Source organism: Equus quagga, chromosome 4 (assembly GCF_021613505.1).
Source record: "Equus quagga isolate Etosha38 chromosome 4, UCLA_HA_Equagga_1.0, whole genome shotgun sequence".
Classification (NCBI taxonomy): Eukaryota; Metazoa; Chordata; class Mammalia; order Perissodactyla; family Equidae; genus Equus; species Equus quagga.
Window position 1 is genome coordinate 100,934,694 of NC_060270.1, and position 18,707 is coordinate 100,953,400.

General features: G+C 38.9%; 1 protein-coding gene across 2 annotated transcripts in view; it reads right to left on the reverse strand.

The window, feature by feature from the left end:
* The window catches only part of LY75 (lymphocyte antigen 75), a 129,912-nt gene that overhangs the window by 105,059 nt on the left and 6,146 nt on the right, over nt 1–18,707 (reverse strand). For both annotated transcript variants that reach the window (XM_046658363.1, XM_046658362.1), the window contains exons 2-7: nt 17,984–18,355; nt 13,181–13,351; nt 9,973–10,137; nt 4,286–4,396; nt 2,719–2,859; nt 58–249 (exon numbers count right to left, since the gene is read on the reverse strand). In XM_046658363.1, the coding sequence (XP_046514319.1) occupies nt 58–249; nt 2,719–2,859; nt 4,286–4,396; nt 9,973–10,137; nt 13,181–13,351; nt 17,984–18,355 (1,152 nt within the window). The remainder of the gene's footprint in view (nt 1–57; nt 250–2,718; nt 2,860–4,285; nt 4,397–9,972; nt 10,138–13,180; nt 13,352–17,983; nt 18,356–18,707) is intronic.

Consider the following 18,707-nt stretch of genomic DNA (forward strand, 5'->3'; position numbering starts at 1 on the left):
AATAGAGATACTTTAAAATGTTTTAAACTTCCAAAATAGGATATTTTAAAAACTTACCCCCATTATGGAGTTTTGTGACAACCACCTCCACATCCGCTAAAGAATGAATGCTGATGAGGTCACTGCTCAAGGCTTTGCAGTGCATATTTGCCTTATCCCAGGAATTACTTTCATTTACCAGTAGATAGCAAAATCCGTTATTTGGCAGCCAGTCTGCATCACAGCGGGTATCTGAATATGTCCAGACATCTGGGGAGAAAGCAGCTATTTGTATTCCAGTAAAGATACATCTATTTAGAATCAATAACACTGCAAATTCTTCTTTCTTGAATCATAAGGCTTCTGGAAAACTGGAGAATGTGACGTCAGATAGTACAGTGACGTGAATTTATGTGGTGCCTAATGTATACATAGCATCATAAGAGTGACTGCAGGGATTCAGATAATGATATAACTTTAATGTGATACAAACACGCTACGTGGCTGGGCTCAAATTATTTAAGGAGGGATTGCCCTTAGTCCTAGTAGACAGAAGAAAGGGGTGGGGTAAGCCAGGTGCTGACAAATCTCTTCCTTGCTATGGGACTTGTTAGGTTCCCCTCCAGTCTCTGCCTCTGAGAGATTATGAGTTCGAGCCTCTTATTCACGTACAGTCAGCTTAGCAAGCGGATGTTCATTAATGCTCGCTGTTGAACAAAGGACAGGCAGAGATTTAAGGAACAGAATAAGACATTTGTACACTCCACACCCAAGACATGGCAGCAACAGAGGGAAAGGGCAAAGGGCATCTCTGGATCTCTTCTTTCCTCCTCTCTGCTAGACCTGTAATCCTCATGGAATTAGTGATGCTTTGTTTTGACCACGATAAAATTCACTCAAATGATGGTCAAGAATGACTAGAGACAAAGAGTGAGATACAAAACCACACAAAATACTTGTACCCCTATTAATAGAACTAGAAAGCTGTTTGGTTACTCAGACTTCATGGATTTGGAACTGTTTGGAATATTTGTTGTATGAAAACACAGCATCTTAAAAACGTAGACAGTCTGTTTTCTATTAAAGGATAAAATTCAGGTTCAACTAGCTTCTCACCCTTGCAAGATAACTCAATCAACTTTAAGGTTCTGAAACAGCACTTGTTATTATTATTATATTTTACAATTACGATAAAGGAAGAGAGGAACAAAATCAACCATAATTGAACTGAAAACAATCATTTTCCTATTCTACTCTTTCTATGAATACATATTTTTACAAGATTAAAATAAGTAGGCATATTATTCTGCTCTTTGTATTTTTCTGCTGGCAAAGTTATTTTAATAAATTCATACTATTTAATCATGTGGAAACATCATGATTTACTTAATAATCGCTCTACAGGATATTTACTTGATCTATCTCAGCCACTCTGATTTATTTTCATTTGTACTGTCTTTTCTCTTATGCCTTCTGTTGTATGGGCTAAATTTAGTTTGAATCAACTTGGAAGATGAACGCTCGTTTTCTCCTATTATTTTAAAACATCCCCCTACATTCTTTAGTCTCTATACTTATTTTTTAATCTTAAAAAATAGCTTTATGCTCCTATGTGGATAAAAAGTTTTATGCTGTCTTCTCTTCCACCAACATTCCTTAAAGCAAGACATTTTAAAACCTCCTTTTTTCCTCCCAGTTTTTTTTGTGTGTGTGTGAGGAAGACTGGCGCTAAGCTAACATCCATGTCCATCTTCTCTACTTTATATGTGGGACACCTGCCACAGCATGGCTTTCCAAGCAGTGCCATGTCTGCACCCGGGATCTGAACCAGCGAACCCCAGGCCACCAAAGCGGAACATGCAAACTTAACCGCTGCGCCACCAGGCGGGCCCTCCTCTTAGTTCTGAGTATTAGTTTTTCTTGTTCAGTGAGGATTTAATCAAATACCAGCTATATGGTGGGCCCTGTGCAAGACAGTAAGGCACTCCTCTTCCCCATCCTTTCAAAGACGACTCAGACTTCTCTGCTCCCCAAACTTCAGCGGTTCTGTCTCACTTACCCCCAAACTCCCCAGAAAAAAGTCCCTCCTTGTAGACATTTTGTCCTTCTGCACCTCTGTCTCCTTTGCCAGCTGATTTACCAACACAAAGATCTAAAGAACCAGCCTGGCAAAGAAGGAGAGAGGAGGGGTGGGCATGGTGGGGCAGGAGGTGGGAAAGCCTGGGAATGTTCCTGTGTCCATCATTTTTGACCTCTCACAGGCGCAGGTAACACATAAGACCTGGCCATAGAGCAGTGCTTCTCAAACTTGAATGTACACCAGAATCACCTGGAAGGCTTCTTAAAACACTGATTGCTGAGTCCCACCCTCAGAGTTTCTGATTCAACAAATCTGGAGTAGGTTCTGAGAACTTGCATTTCTAACAGGTAAAGATGATGCTGATGCTCTTGGCCTGGGACCATACTTTGAGAAGCTTTGCTCTAGAGAAATAAGAGCCACTTGTGAACAGAAATATATTTCCTATTGAGAATATCTCTGCCTTCTTATGGGCATGTATCAAACCAAAGCTTTATTCCTATATAGTTGATAATATCTAACCACAGGGTCAAAATCAAACACTTTTTGGCATTGGCAAGATTAGGTGAAGGAAAGGTGGAAACAGGTATTTGAAATGGATTACTTGACTTCATGAAACTGTAATTTTAAGATCTATTTGTACAAGGAGGTGAGAAAGATACCTGTTAGCTCCACTGTGTTATTTAACGGTTTCTTGCAGACGTAGGGCAGTTGAGCTTCACAGGAAAAACTCTGCCACAGACCAGACGCGGCATCCATTGTTGCACAGCTTGACCCACCTATTGTAGGTGCACTCGGCACATCTCAAAGGAAAGGATTTTCAAAGAGTTAGAAGGAGAAGGTTAGGGCCAGAGTAGTGGTTAGAAAAAATAATTGTATTCATAATTTTCTGCTTTTATGGGAACTCATAAAATAGTTAAAACCTTCTACTAAATTGAAACGTATAAGCCTTAATGGACAATCATGTGCTTAAATATGTTTTTCTTCTAAAATGTAGGACACAGGGGGAAACACTCTGACATACTGTAGTTAATTTTAAATCAAAAACCAAAAACCAAACCTCTGCCCCCAAACAACTTCCGTGTCACATCCTGTGCTCAGTAGCTCGTAATCTGATACTCTGTACAATAAATATACTAATTTATGATTCTATAATTCCTTTAAGGCCTTGAATTAAAGAATAAATTATCTTTAAAGATTCTATTTACTGAGATAATAGAGATTTACTAATAATGAAATTTCATTAAACTAAAATGACTCATTGGTATTTTATTGTGTTTAACTCATTTTTTAAATATGTGTGCAGAATACTTTTGTACTGAAGTCGGTGTTAACTTTTAGGTTCTACTTTGGTCAGAAGTCTAAGATTTCATTTTTTAAAAAAGGTATTTGAACTTTTTTTGGGGGGAAAAATCCTGGCTAACTAGGGTTTTGTTTGTTTTATTCACTACAAATTTTTCTTTAAGGTATTTATTTGTGTAATAAAATATAATCATTATGTTGTCAGTATGGGGGTGCCACAGTGGGAGATCCCAATAATTTTTTAAATATTTATTTGTTTTATTGCAGTAACATTGGATTATAACATTATATAGCTTTCAGATGTACATCATAATATATTTCAAATTCTGTGCAGATTACATCATGTTCACCACCCAAAAACTAATAATAGTCTGTCACCTCACATGTGAGCCTAATCTCCCCTTTTGACCTCCCCTGTACCCCCTTCCCCTATGGTAACCACCAATCCAATCTCTGTTGCTATGTGTGTGTTTGTCGTTTTTATCTTCTACTTATGAGTGAGACCACATGGTATTTGACTTTCTCCCTCTGACTTATTTCACTCCAAGAACTTTAAAGTAAGGGAATATTTCTCTATTAAAATTAAGCTGCAGATAAAACACAACATAGGTCAGTCATATATATCAAGTCCCCTAAGGGATGCAGAATGGCTCCTGGGCCATGAGATAGGGCTCATTCTGCTCTTACCTAAAAATGTAGGGTTCCTCTAAAGGTTAGAGATAAATGCTTAGTTGTCCATGGTGTGGTTCAACTTGGCTATAATGGTATCATAATAAAGAAGAGCTTAGGAAAAAAATTCTTCTGAGAGGTAATCATAGTAAGAGTTGTCAAGATTTGAAAATTTTATAAGCTCTCAGGGAGTAGGAAGCTCTTATTTTTTTTGAAGTTTCTGCTCTGTGCAGAGTAAGTATAGGAGGGAGCAGTTACCTGGGTTCCAGTTAAGAAAGTTTAAGGGCTTGTGGTCTGACCATTCCCAGCCTCTAGCAGAGTACAGTTGATTTAAGCCAATCCAGAAAATTCTTGCAATGCCTTCTTTTTCTGTAAAAATTACATAATTTTAACAAACCACAAAATTAGCTAAGTTATTATCTAAGCTAGACTTAAGTTTCTACTAATAGCAAAAATATCTGAAGGCCTTGATTGTAAGGCAGGAATTCCTGTAGGAGGCTGTCTATCCACAAAAGGCAGGCGCTCCTGACAGACAACAAAACTTCAGACTATTGAGAAACCCAAAGGCTGATAAGTTAATTCAATTCTGCTTTCCCATTAGCTTGTCCAATCCCTTTTCTTCTAAGGTAAGAACAGAATCTTCTCAGAATAACTGTTTCACTATTTTTAACTCTCTTCTACTGATATAGAAAAGGAAGTTTCCATTGTATCTTGATTTTGAAGATCTGATTGCATACCAGACTGACTTAAATTCATTAAGGCCATATTATTTGCAGGTACTAAGGATATAAAACCAAAACGATAAAGTCGCGGCCACCATGAAGATTTCAGTCTAGTAGACAGAAACAGATACGGATCTCCAAAATGGTAAAGTGTTACCAGGACTGTTTCAGAAATATGTACGAGAGCTGTTTGGTAGGCAATGGAATATACAGTTCTAGAGTCCAAAGGAGACATTTAGGCTGGAGATACAGAATGGGAGACACAGATACACACATATACATGCTACGGTGGAGATGTATCATTCAAATTTATTATTTGACAACCAGATGTGATCAGCAAAAAAGACAGAGAAAGATAGAGAAGCAGAAATAATTTAAATAGTGAGGCCAATTGCAGATATGCCACTCAGTATGCATATGGTCACAAGCAATGGGAGCAATCATGCTTGTATAGGACCCACATGTATTGGAAAGAGAATGAAAAGAATGTGTGAACGATTCTAAGGATTTTCATCCCACTGTCAAGGAAGTCAACAGAATTACTGAAGAATCTGGTAAGACTTCATTAACATCATGAAGGAAGAATTTGAAGATATCAAGGGCCAGGTGGAAGAGACAAAGCAACTGACGAAATGGTCTACACGAGACAAGGATGATGTTGACAAACAGGAAGAGCTAATGGGTTGGAATCTTTATAAATTTGTTGAAATATTCTCAGCAGTAAAACTCTTGATAATAGTTTCTTAATTCCTCCCAGGGAATTATGTGTTATTGTATTACATATAATCTATATATCTCTTTATATACATATAAAATATAATTATATTTTATATAATTTATATGTACATTATGTTATATACATATGAATGGTTCTTAAAGTATGGATATGCAAATCACACAGATACATCTTATATATTAGATATATATATTTCTCTTCCTCTCCCCACAATGAGAGACTACAGGGCCTGATAATGGTCATGCATTTGGGATGAGACAGAGAACAGCTTCTTCTAAGGCATAAGAAAGGCCACAGCCAGCAGAGGCCCTGATTTAGAAGTATCCTAGCCATCAGGCACCTGTCAAAGTAGCTCATAGTGAACAGCCTCTCAGGGTGGAGGCAAATTAGAAAGAATGGAAATGTGTTCCTGCTCTGGGGACTGTCAGGTCCTCTTTTGTAGCTCTGGGGTGAATCTGCGGTTAGAGGCGCCCTGGGAAGTCCAGAGCCATGGGACATTTGACACCTAAACAAAATCCCGTGAGTATGAGGAAACCAAATCCCTCACCCCTGTGGCCCTGTGTTAGCAAAACAAAGTCAAAACGAAACTAATGAGGTATGGGGCAGGCAGAAGAGAAAAAGGATGCTCTTTCAGACTGCATGGGACTTATCTTCAAAGGGGCTGCTTCTGCTTTTCTATTGACAGCAGATTCCCTGGTCCCATCCAACCTCTAGCTACCAAACCAGAGGTCGTTTGGCAATAACATTCTCCGTTATGTTCTGCACATGTACGACTCTCATTTCCCCAACTAAATCAAGCACTTTGATCACAAAATCTCTGATTCACTTTTGTTAGCCTCATTACTCCAAGTCCAACGTTTATACACAGTAGTTTTCAGTGCAAGCACAGAATAGAAACTTCAAGAAATTTTCAAGATTTGGATACTCTGAGTTTCAGATTTAAAGCATAGCTTTTTTTGGGTCTTGGGAAACCAGCAATCACAATTAAGCATACTGATATGCCTAAACAGCATTCGCAGTGAAAGAGGAGCTTGAAATATTAGAAAGGGATATACCTCTAAAATCATTGATTAACATAAAATATGGAGTGTCTGGTTAGGGGTAGAGGACAACTGGGTCCTTTAATATATTACCTCACTTTTATGACTTATTAAAGAAAATTGAGGCAAAAAGAAATCCTGCAACATTCATTCCTCCAAATGCATCATTAGATTGTTGGGTAGGGTGTTGACAGTCACATTTTGCTACTTTTCTCCTTCACTGAAGTCATCAATTCCAAAATGTCTATATTCTGGGAGATTTAAATTTATTGGCACTTTCTGCTCTCCATGGCATTTTTTGTAAGGTTACAGTAAGGTCTGAAATAGAATTCCATTGCCAAACACTAGCCCGTTAGGTTTATTTGACAGATTTGCATTCTGGAGGTCAATCAATTCAAGCACCAAACAACACAGGAAAAGGTTAAAGCTATAAGTAAAAAAGAAGGTCTGAATAAAGCTTTAGCCAAAAACCATGCAAAAGACCAGTAGGCTTTTAACTATGAAAAGAAATAAAGATATGTAAGAAGAGTAGGTAGTATAGTAAAAAGCAAGGGCTCTGGAGTTATACATGTTGATATTTCAAATCTCAATTCTGGATCTTCTTAGCTGTGTAATGTTGGGTCTATTATTTCTTTTTCTTTTGTTTTTTTTTCTTTTGAGGAAGATTAGCCCTGAGCTAACATCTGCTGCCAATCCTCCTCTTTTTGCTGAGGAAGACTGGCCCTGAGCTAACATCCGTGCCCATCTTCCTCTACTTTATATGTGGGATGCCTACCACAGCATGGTGTGCCAAGCAGTGCCATGTCTGCACCCGGGCTCCAAACCAGCAAACCCTTAGCCGCCAAAGTGGAATGTGCACACTTAACCACTGCGCTACCAGGCTGGCCCCGGGTCTATTATTTCTAAACATCAATTTCCTCATCTGTAAAGGGGGATAAAAATACTTCTTTTATGAGGTTGAAATGATGATTAAATTATTTAATTTATCTGGAGATATTAGGGTTTTGCTCATAGCTAGCATTTATCAAATACTCACAATTATGAAACAGTGTGACAGGATTTATCTGAATCAATCAATAAGTGTTTGTTTAATATACAGCAATAATGCCTAGAGTTTTGTGAAAAAGGAAAAAACAACCCTTGATACTCATCTCTGTGGGCAAAGAACTTAATAGTCTTATAAAAGGTGAATGGAGGTTCATGTGGAGGCCCTGTAGTCTCTCATTGTAGGGAGAGGAATAGAAATACATGTATCCCGGGTTTGGACCTACAAACCTCTCATCAAGCCATGCTGTGGTGGTGTCCCATATCTAAAATAGAGGAAGACTGGCACAGATGTTAGTTCAGGGACAGTCTTCCTCAAGCAAAAGAGGAAGACTGGCAACAGATGTTAGCTCAGGGACAATCTTCCTCACCAAAAAAAAAATTCCTAGATAAGTAGAAAAGCATACCATTTTCCTGGATAAGAAGACCTAATAATATAGTGACAGCAGTGCTTCCCTAATTAACTATAATTCAATGCAATTCCAAAGTCCCAACAGGGTTTTTCATGGAGATTAACAAGGTGAATTCTCAAATTCATATGAAAACATAAATAGTTAAAAAAAATGGCGGAGACAATTCAAGAAAAAAAATGAATGAGGGAGGATTTGCTCACTCAGAAAACAAGATTTACTATGTAAGGCTGGAGTAATTAAAACTGTGGAACAGACTCAGAGACAGGCAAATAGATGACATGAATGGGATGCAGAGCTTAGAAACAACCCACATATAATAGGTGAGTTTATATTTATTAGAGGCAGCATAACAAATCAGAGAGGAAAACATGAAATAAATAGTGCTTGGTCAACTGACTATCCATGTGGAAAAAGATAGATACCCACCTCTATAAATTACATTACAGTTGGATTAAAGATGTACATATGAAAAGCAAAACTATAAACAGAAGAAAATATGAGAAGATATCTTTATCATATTAGGGCTAAGGAAGGATTTGTTAAATAATATAAACAAGCATAAAACATTAAGGAAAAGATTGATAAGTTTGACCAAATTAAAATTAACGTATTTTTTATGATAAGAAGCAACAAAAATAAAGTGAAAAAAACAAAGACTAGGAAAAGACATTTATAATCCCACAACAAAAGATTAGTATCCAGAATATATAAAGAACTATAACAAATCAATATGAAGAAAGCAAAAAAATCAATAGGAAATGGTCAAAGGATACAAATTGGCAAACTACAAGGGGAAAACCTGAATGCCTGATAAACACAGATGCAAAACCACATTTATTATCAGGGAAATGTAAAACAAAAATGAAGTATCATTTCACATCAACATATTAGTCAGTTAATAAGTCTGATAATGCCAAGTGCTAGTGGAGGAGCAAACTAATACAACCATTTTGGAAAGCAATTTAGAATTTTTGGTTAGAGGTGAAGAGATATGCACCCTATCACTCTGCAATTATACACATCTGCCCGATGAGGCACATACAAGGATACTCCTCACAGAGGTGTTTGTAATAGCAAAAGCTGAAAACATCCTGTTTCTCAATAGGGGAATGGATAACCTGGTTTATTCATACAATGTAATACTGTACAGCAGTAGTTAACAATGGATAAACTTACACGTGGGTAAATAAGATAGTATTCGTGTCATGTTAAAACATGGAACAATAGTATAATGAAAACATATATAGTATTTATACACATATATGTTGTAAAACACTCAAGGGGTGGTTATTTTGACTCTGTTAACACTGCATTTCTTTAAAGGGAGGGAAGCAGGAAAGGAGTTGGGACAGAGGAGGAAGGGAGGGAATCAATCCATGTAAGGCAATATGACAAAATGTTAGTATATACTTAATCAAGGTAGTGGTTACACAGGTCTCTTTTAGGTTATTTTCTATTCCTGCCTACATGATTTAAGTTTTCATAATTAAAAATTAAAAAATTACCATCACCACTTCACAAACAAAACAAAATGCTATCCACTCCATCTGTCCACGTCTTTAAATCCACTTGAGGATTTCTGAGGACTGGACTCATTTACTCACGTGAGGATGTTTTACTGAGGCCATCCAGTATGACTCAGCCATCTTCTTTACCTTCCTGAGTTCTCTACTTAGCAAAGTTCAAAGAGTAAATGTTCACCTTTTTTCAAATCCCTTCACTTAAGTTTAGGGTAGCAGTTTAATCTTGCTACTCCACCCATTTTCTGAACATTAACCTCTCTTTAGTCTCCATCATGAGGTGCATTTTCAATGGATGGAATAGGATTATAGTCACTGTTTTCTTGCTTGTGGGCTTCACTGTTGAAGTTTAAATCCCAAGAGTAGATAGAAAAATATATACACAAAACAACATACCTGGATACGAAAATAGAAGACAGACAGCATCACAATTTCAGCAATTTGCTCTACCACATGCAAATTAAACCTACCTTTAAGATAAGTTAATTCAGAAGCGTTGTTGATGCTCAGTAAGTCAGCTCCCTGATTGTGACATGAAACATAAGCTTCTTTCCAAGAAAGAGCTGCTTGAGTATTAAACTGGTAGCAACTTCCAATCTGCTCGTTCTTTTCCCAATTACCTTCACAGCCAATTTCTGTTGATAAAAAGATACATTAGTGATCATAAAGTAGGGCATAATGTTTTCTTTTACTTAGAATGCTTACAAATACTGCAATTCAATTTGCATACTCTTAGGATGTGCTAAAATTGAGGCTGCCACTTGCTCAACTAGACCATATATTGATTCTTTGGTTACACAAAGATACTGAAGTTATAGGACATCAAATGACCCAGTCTGGTTAAAGCTTCCACTCTCCATCTTCCACTCTCCCTTTATCCCCTATCAAATACAATGCCATGTTTTAGCCTATTTCTTCCCTCTGCCTAAAGGTAGGAGCCTTCAACTGTGCTCACACTGTCACACCCCTGAACTGATGGAAAACAAGCTCACCTGAAAATGGTGGCAGACTGCAGAGGGGTTTGCCCACGGCCTGAAGTAAAACCATTGTGTGTGTGTGTGTGTGTGTGTGTGTGTGTGCAGACATGCTGCATGCCCAAGATTTAGAGCCCAAGTGACTACCTTATTTGAGAAACTAAGTCCAAATTTCTCCTTAATATTTTAATAGATGACATATAATTTATATAATTAACATTATACATGTATACATAGATATATGTGTGCATATGTATATAAACATATATGTACATTGTATAATGTGCATATTATTTTCTTTAACAAATATCTAAAAAGCACGTATAATTCCAGACAAAGAAACTTCAAGCTGTTTCCTGGACAAGATATATAGATCTTGATACAACTGGTTCAAAAATATACTCAGAGCCATGTACTCCCTACAAGAGGAAAACCACAATGTGAGCTTTGCTGAGTGTGTCCCAAGCTCCGGATGGGTGGGTTCTGCAAAGGATCTCCCATAACCAGTCACATATCACACATTAGACTCATGGACCTTTAAGCTGGAAGGGTTCTTAGAGATCATATCTAACATCCTCATTTCACAGATGGGAACCAAGATCTAGGGGTGTTTGTGGCAGAGCTATAATCACAGCACTGGTCTCTAAGTCTGGTTTTGTTGATCTTCTGAATGGCATACACTCCTGCTTCAGCCACTTTCAAATGGCCTAAATAGTAACAGAAGTTGTTGTGACATTTGGTGAAAACAAAATAAGATGGATTCGCACCTAAAGTTGCCTAAAGTTTCCTTATTACCACTGAGGCCCCATGCTTGTAAATCCAGAAGCTTCCAGTGGGATGGCATTGTGTTTGCTATAAAATACAACCTCCATGGTTTAGCAGTCCTCATGTTTGAGAAACTCAGTCTCACTTCTTCCATAAAAATAGCTCTGGGAGGCATATGAATGCATTAGTAATCCACACCCCCCCCCCACCCACCGACCACCCAAAGGAGGCTAAAGACACTGAGACACATGCCAGTCAAGGAAGCAAGGTAGAGTGGGATAAATACACTGGGGAATGAGGGTCAGGAATCCTGGGATCTCCATGAGGCTCCACATGAACGTGGTGACCCTGACAGGCCACTTCATCAATCCGGGCCTGCCGTCCCTCACCTGAGGAATGAGGGTTTGCACTCAATAACCTCTAAGTTCCCTTTCACATCTAAAATTTCTGGTCCAGACCACAGTGAGATTTAAATGAAATTGGTGCCTGGTTGGCCAAACTCTGCTTGTTATCAATTATAGCTGAAGCAAATATTGGCTTTTTATCTTTTAGATGTTGGAAAGCCTGGGCCTCTACCTAGATAATTCTCAAAGTGTGGTCCTCAGATCAGCATCATCAGCAGCACCTGGAAACTCAGTAAACTTCGAATCCTTGGGCCCCACCCCAAATCTGCCGAATCATCATTTCTGGAGGCAGGCTCCAGAAATCTGTGTTCTAACAAACTCTCCAAGTGAGTCTGTTGCACCCTGAAGTTTGAGAACCACTGGCTTAGTATAACCTCTTCAAGTTGCTTAGAATTCTGCATTTTGAAGCTCAGCCTCCCTTAAGGAGGGAGCAGCATTACTAATGCCAGGGGTTGGCTACTGAATGAGGCAGGATAATGTAATTGTTTGGGGCAAGGACTTTAGAGCCAGATTTCCTGGGGTTGAATCCTAGCTCTGACATTTACTAGCTGTGTGACGTTAGGCAAGTAATTTAACTCCCCTGTGCCTCACTTTGCTCATCTGTATAATGGGATAAATAATGGTCCCTACCTTACAGGGTTGTGTGAGGATTGAATGAGTTAATATATGTTGAGTGCTTACAATAGTACCTGACACCTGGCAGGGCCCTATAGGTATTAACTCTTATTACTTAAGTCTGGAGCTTTTCCCTTTCTCTTTACTATCGATGCTTCCAACCAATTGCCCATTAAAAAATATTTTTTGAGCACCTATCACTGGTCAGATACTGTGATCCCCTGTAACTCTCATCTGATCGGTGAGAAAATATGTCTCAGTCATATACCAGATAATGATGCAACTGCTAGTTTGGTTTCTCTCTTTCTAAAGAACAGTGAATCCTTTGGCGCTTCAAGTAAGAAGCAATCAGAAAAATGCTCTGACCAACATACAGGAAAAACAGAGGGACCAATGTCATCAATTTTGAGAGGGCCTTTGTCTCTTTTGTCCCCTACTCTTTGCTTCAGACCATAAACATACTTAAGTCTCCACTATCCTAATAGTCTTTCTTCAACCTATCTCACCCTCAAACCACCACCTTAGCTCTCTTTTTCTTTTCCACGCTTCAGTCCACTATAAACCAGCTTCTACGACTACTAGTCTTTTGAAGTGGCTCTATTAGAGGTGAGCAGCAATTTCCTAACTGCTCATGCCTTTTCCATTCCCTCTCCCTGAGGTATGTGTGCTACAGAACACTCCCTCATCCTTAATCTTCCATGACACCATCCTGTCTTGGTTCTCTTCCTGGCCTACTTCTGAAAGCAAGTTTATGGCTACATACTACTTCTCCCTCTTTCTTCAAATATATACCCATTATCTAGGATAATATTTGTTGCAGTCACTTTTGAGTCATCTTGGACTCTTCCTCCTCCCTTTTGCCTCACAGAAATGGTATCCTTTTCTTTCCATATACATAAAGTTTACTAACCCATACATACCTGGTTCTAAGCAGATGCCCCATTTTTGCTCATACTCATAGTTTAAGGTGGTTGCACACCATGGCCCACCGTGATTTTCATCAACAATGCACTCATGATGCCAGGTCCCATTGACAAAGAATGGAAATTCGCATGGTTTTCCATAAGAGTTCCCATCTCTGGTGTATATCTCTATGGGTTGGGGAGGAAGTAAAGAAAAGAAAAATTAAAAACTAGATATTAGGTTTCAGTTAACTAATTTCTAAAACTGCTTTGAAAGAAAGATCGTTGTTTTCAATTATGAGAATATAGCATCTGGACAGGCTACACAGTGTGGAAATTCAGAGCATGGACGCTGACTGCTCACGTCTGGAGTTGAATGCTAGCTCCCCTAATCATGAACTCTGTGGCTATGAGAAAGGTCTCCAACCTCTACTAGCCTTAGTTTCTGCATTTGCAAATTAGGAAAATAGTATCTAGTTCATGGGTTTGTTTATGAGGATTCAATGAGATAATCCATGTAAAGCTTCACTTATTGAGGTATGAGGAAGAGCTAGGTAATATTGGCTTGATCAAGTAAGGATCAACTGACTACAGTGGTTGGCAGAGTACTTCAGCAGAAGGGGTGCCCTCCCTGAGATTAAATTTACACTCTATTTTCTTTTCTTTTGTAAGAGTGAGGCCAGAAAAAAACCTTGGAATCACTGAGAGCGGCAGTGGACTTTGGAACCAACTGTGGAGTGAGAGAGGTGGACAAATGGCCCTATTGTTCATAAGCTGATGGTAGGATTGTGGCTGTGGGTTTTGAGGACATGGGGGGAAGAGCTGCTGGCTCTTTGAGTGGATTCTTAGAGAGGGGCAGGACATGGTAATTCAGGTTATGAAAGAAGAACCAGCCTCAACTGGGCAGTCATGGGACCAGCTGGCGGCCAGCGAGATAGCAGAACTAGCTTTTCATTTTAATAATTTTCCCTGGTACACAAAGAAAAACTGAAAAATCATTCTAATCTCAAACATGCCTGGAAAGGCTAGAGGAAGTGCTCAAAACTTACGTTGATAACGGTTCTCTTGGAAAAGCGTTTTTATAGAACAGCTAACTCTGCAGTTATTTCGGTCACCTTTTTCCATATCCTTAATTTGTTTAAAACAATGATCATTACCAGATCGAATAAGGGCTATTAGGTAATGCACAGTAATCAGATCTTATCACCCTTTACCAGGCTATTAGGGTCCCTCAAAATGTCTCATAGATTTGCCTAAAAGTGTGCTTAAGAGAGTATTTGATTCCATATCCCTTATTATTCTCAAATGTTCACTTAAGTGAAGTGTGAGACTTAATTTAATAGTTTATAATGTATTAAGCAGCAGTAAGCAAAAGGTGAGAATAACCTAGATGCTTTTATTTGCAAACAATCTTTTAAGGAACGCTGGTTTTGTTTTCCACTGACAGAAATGGTTTTGAACAGGGTACTTCTGTTAAAGAGTAATTTGACATTATATTTTATAAGAATCATGCTTATCATCTATGCTTTTTTTAACCATACCAAAATTCCCAATAGCTCATCACCAATTTTTCTTCCCATATTACAACACGTAAAAGGAAAGTCCCTAAGCACAAAGGCTATTACTTGTAGAACCATCATTTTTTCCCCCTAAAACCTCATGTTTCTATAATACAAAGTGCTTTCACATACATTTCTTTCACTTTCTCTTTTCCATAAGCCCCTGAGATCAGTAGGGCAAATATTATCCTTCTTTGTGAAATCCTCATTTTCACAGAGTAGTTAGCTGAAACATTCAGTCACTCCATTGTGACAGCAATGAGAACTGGCTCTCTGATTAGAGCCCTTGACATAAGGACAACTTGTGACATCATTGGCTGCCTTCTCAGGTTTCAAGTTATGTTTCATAGCTCAAAGTTGGGCTTCAATTAAAAAGCTCTCCTGCTCACAATATGCTTTGAAGAATAAGTGTATAAAAACCACCATAACAGCTAAATTATGCTAACTATTCACTAAGAGTGTTATTCTCACACATTCTTCTCTGCTGCTGGACCTCTGGTGGACCAGAATATGCTTTGCTGAGAAGAATCTTCTTTGAATGTTCGAATTTATGATGACGGCAACCTTAAAACAACAGCTTATTCTGTAATAAGCAAAGATTTGTGAGATGAGGTGCTTACATGAAAAACTAACATTAATTTCTTCGGTAACAGAAGACAAAATAGCTTCAATGGTTAAAGAGGTTGGCAGGCTTCTAAGATAGTTCTATAGCCATCCCTTCACTAAAAGTCTATTTCCTCTGCATGATTCACCAAACATTCAAATTTGAAGAGTGCTAGTGAGGTCAAGATACCTTAATGATATAAAGGCATATCTGGATGCCAGTCAAAAGCAGTTTATTCATAAAATTTATACAATGAAAATTTTCCCTGAGATGAACATGACTCACACAGGATGGGAGTTGGAAAGACAGGCAAACCCAGGACACAATGACAAATAAATGTTCTTGTATTAGAAGCAAAAAAAATTATAGAGCAAAAACCAAGGGATAAATAAAGAAGCTGTATGAGGGAATGCAATCCTCGTTTTGAGCTGTAGCTTTGCTGTAACAAGCTGGGCAACCCTGGACTTGACTTTGTTGGGACTCAGGCATCTTATCTTTCTTATCTCTATGCAGCTGGACAGGAAGGGGTGGCAGGGGCCAATAGATGGAGTCTGAGAGAGCAGTCCTAGAGAAAGTCCCTAACTTAAGACAGCAGTCTTCAACCTAAGAATGGGAAGGGTCTACATAAGTTTAAAAGAGTAAAATTGCTGGGACTTAATATTTGATTAAATTTGAACAGTGGGAGAGGAAAGCAAGACAACTCTAGGGTGACTTGTAGATTTCTGACATATATAAATTGGGTGGTACCAGGCCCCTGGAGAGGAATGGAGAAGAAGAGGCAGGTTTGGCCCTGGCCTCTGTGCAAATTAAGACTTGAGGTATGTGTTGAGGAGTCAGAACTACACGTACCTTTTCTTAGAAATTTCTAAATTTCTTTTTTGTAAATTTAGTGTTGCAAATACAGTATTTGGTAAGGCCAAGACACACTTTATCCTGGTAGGCTCTTGCTGGTGGCACTGTTTTGCTCTCTCTGGGGTGGTACCCTAGGTGGGTTCTTAACCTTTTCTGTGCCATTGATCACTTCGGCAGCTGTGTGAAGCTCATGGGCTCCCTCCTCAGGAGAATATTATAAACGTATAAAATAAAACACATAGGTGGGCCAGCCCCATGGCCGAGTGGTTAAGTTTCTGCACTCCGCTTCAGCGGCCCAGGGTTTCACCAGTTTGGATCCTGGGCACAGACCTAGCACCGCTCATCAGGCCATGCTGAGGTGGCGTCCCACACAGGAGAGCCAGAGGGACCTACAGCTAGAGTATACGACTGTGTGCTGGGGGCTCTGGGGAGAAAAAAAAAGGGGAGATTGGCAACAGATGCTAGCTCAGGTGCCAATCTTTAAAAAATAAATTAGAGGCAGGAGACAGAAAAAGCCATGCCAAGAAAATTATCCTTTCTGATCCTTGAACAAATACAATGAAACAAGTCAAATCCAGTTTAAAAGGCATTTTGTTTGGTTCGATGTTTTTTCTTAGCTGCCAGGTTAGAGAAAGGCTTTTATAGCACAAATTTACACTTGCCATTAAGTGGTATCCAGAAAGCAATTGCTTTTTAAGGTCAGGAGGAAGCTGGCTAGCAGAAACAGACTTGTTCAACTACTCAAGGGTAGAGGATTGAAGAAAAGGAAAACGCTTTCTCTAATTGTCTGGTATTTCCCCATAACGGTAGAACCTGACGTCACAGAAGCAGCTGCATCTTCAGTAGGAAACAAAAAAGTTTCCCCCAGGAGAAAAATGTGTGCAGATAACGGAAAGCATGGGAAGCCAAATTAAGCTTAAATGAGCTTTAAGAGAAGAGGAAAATCTCTGTAAAGTTATGCAAATTTGCAAAGAAGAGCAAAGGTGAGATAATAGTTAAGACTTAGACAACATAATCATATATATCTCTATATCAACATTTGATGTAATTTAGAGCAAGATAATGAAAAAAGATTTGCTTGGGTGATAGCTAATTACATTTAGTGGCTTAAAAAATCTACTCATTCTTTTTAAACTTGGAAATTCATTGTAATCTAGTTTCTAGACTCAGAACAAAGTTTATGATCAGCTCTCCTAAAGGCAATATTCATCTACTTATTTTTGGAAGCAAACTAGAAAAAGTCCACTCTTAAAATGCTGACTCATAAACACAAACATCAAAGTTTGGTACCACACCCAAAATAAAAGAAATAACCTCAGATGAGGCTTTTCAAATTTTTCCTTTAAATAAAAATCTGAAGATAAGGAAAAGTACGTTTCCTTTTTTCTTTTTCTTTCCTTCTTCTATTTTCACTTAGAATAGGTTTGACTTTACTAGGGCATTTGACTTTTATCCTGTCAGAAGGATTTCCTGTTACTCTCAAGTTTCCTTTCCTATTGAGCTAAGAATGTTATAGTAGGAAGTACATACACTTAGGCATCAGAGAGATTTCAAATCCCAGGGCGCCACAGAATGACCGTGTGACCTCTGTCAAGACACCTAACCTCTCCTAGCCTTACGTGTAAAAGGGGGCAAATAGCACCAACTTAACAAAGGTAGCTAAGTTACTCCATAGTGCCTGGAACTGAATGCTAAGCCCACTGCCCTTACCAGTGTATGACTTTATTTGTGGTCAGTTGTGCATGTTCAATGTCGCATCTACCAAACACAGCAGCAGATGAGTCAAAGTTCCTCTCCAATACTCACCATGGTAAGGCTGCTCACAGAGGCTTTCCTCTGAGCCTCCTTTCTTCCAGACATCAGATGAATTTGTACTTGCTATGGCATGTCCACTCTTCAGAGTCAACCTGTACTGGGCAGCTCCATACACAGAGTGGTGCTCACATTTCCACCACAGCATGGCATTCGAGTCACAGCTGAACATTCTCAAGGAATCAGTGGATTTGGTAATATTTAGGCCAAGACACTTCTGGGATTCCAAATGAAAGAGCCGATGTTGGGATACCCACTTCCATAACAGATCCCTGCTTTCATCACAGCCCTTTGCTACTATCCAGTCATTCAGTGGCTTGAGGCACTTGCCTGTGTTTTCATTGACGATGGTGAAGGGATCATTACCTGCGGCAAGACAGTCAAAGAAGACATTTCAGGATTCTGGATTATGTGGTCAATGTGCCTTGGACCTGTCTGCTGAGCAGAGTCTGGGTACCAAGCTGTATAAACTCTAATGTACCACACAAGGTTGGAGGACAGAGGTAGCCAGAGAGGCAATACAGTGTGGGATAAGGGGATGAGCTCTGGAGCCAATCTGCCTGGATTCATAGTCTGCCTCTGCTACTTGTTAGCCAGCTGATCAGTGCAAGTTATTTAACGCTGTGCCTCAGTTTCCTCCTTTGTAAAATAGTACTTCCCATGGTAGATGTGAGGATAAAATGAGCTCACACATGTAAAGCACTTAGAATAGTATGCA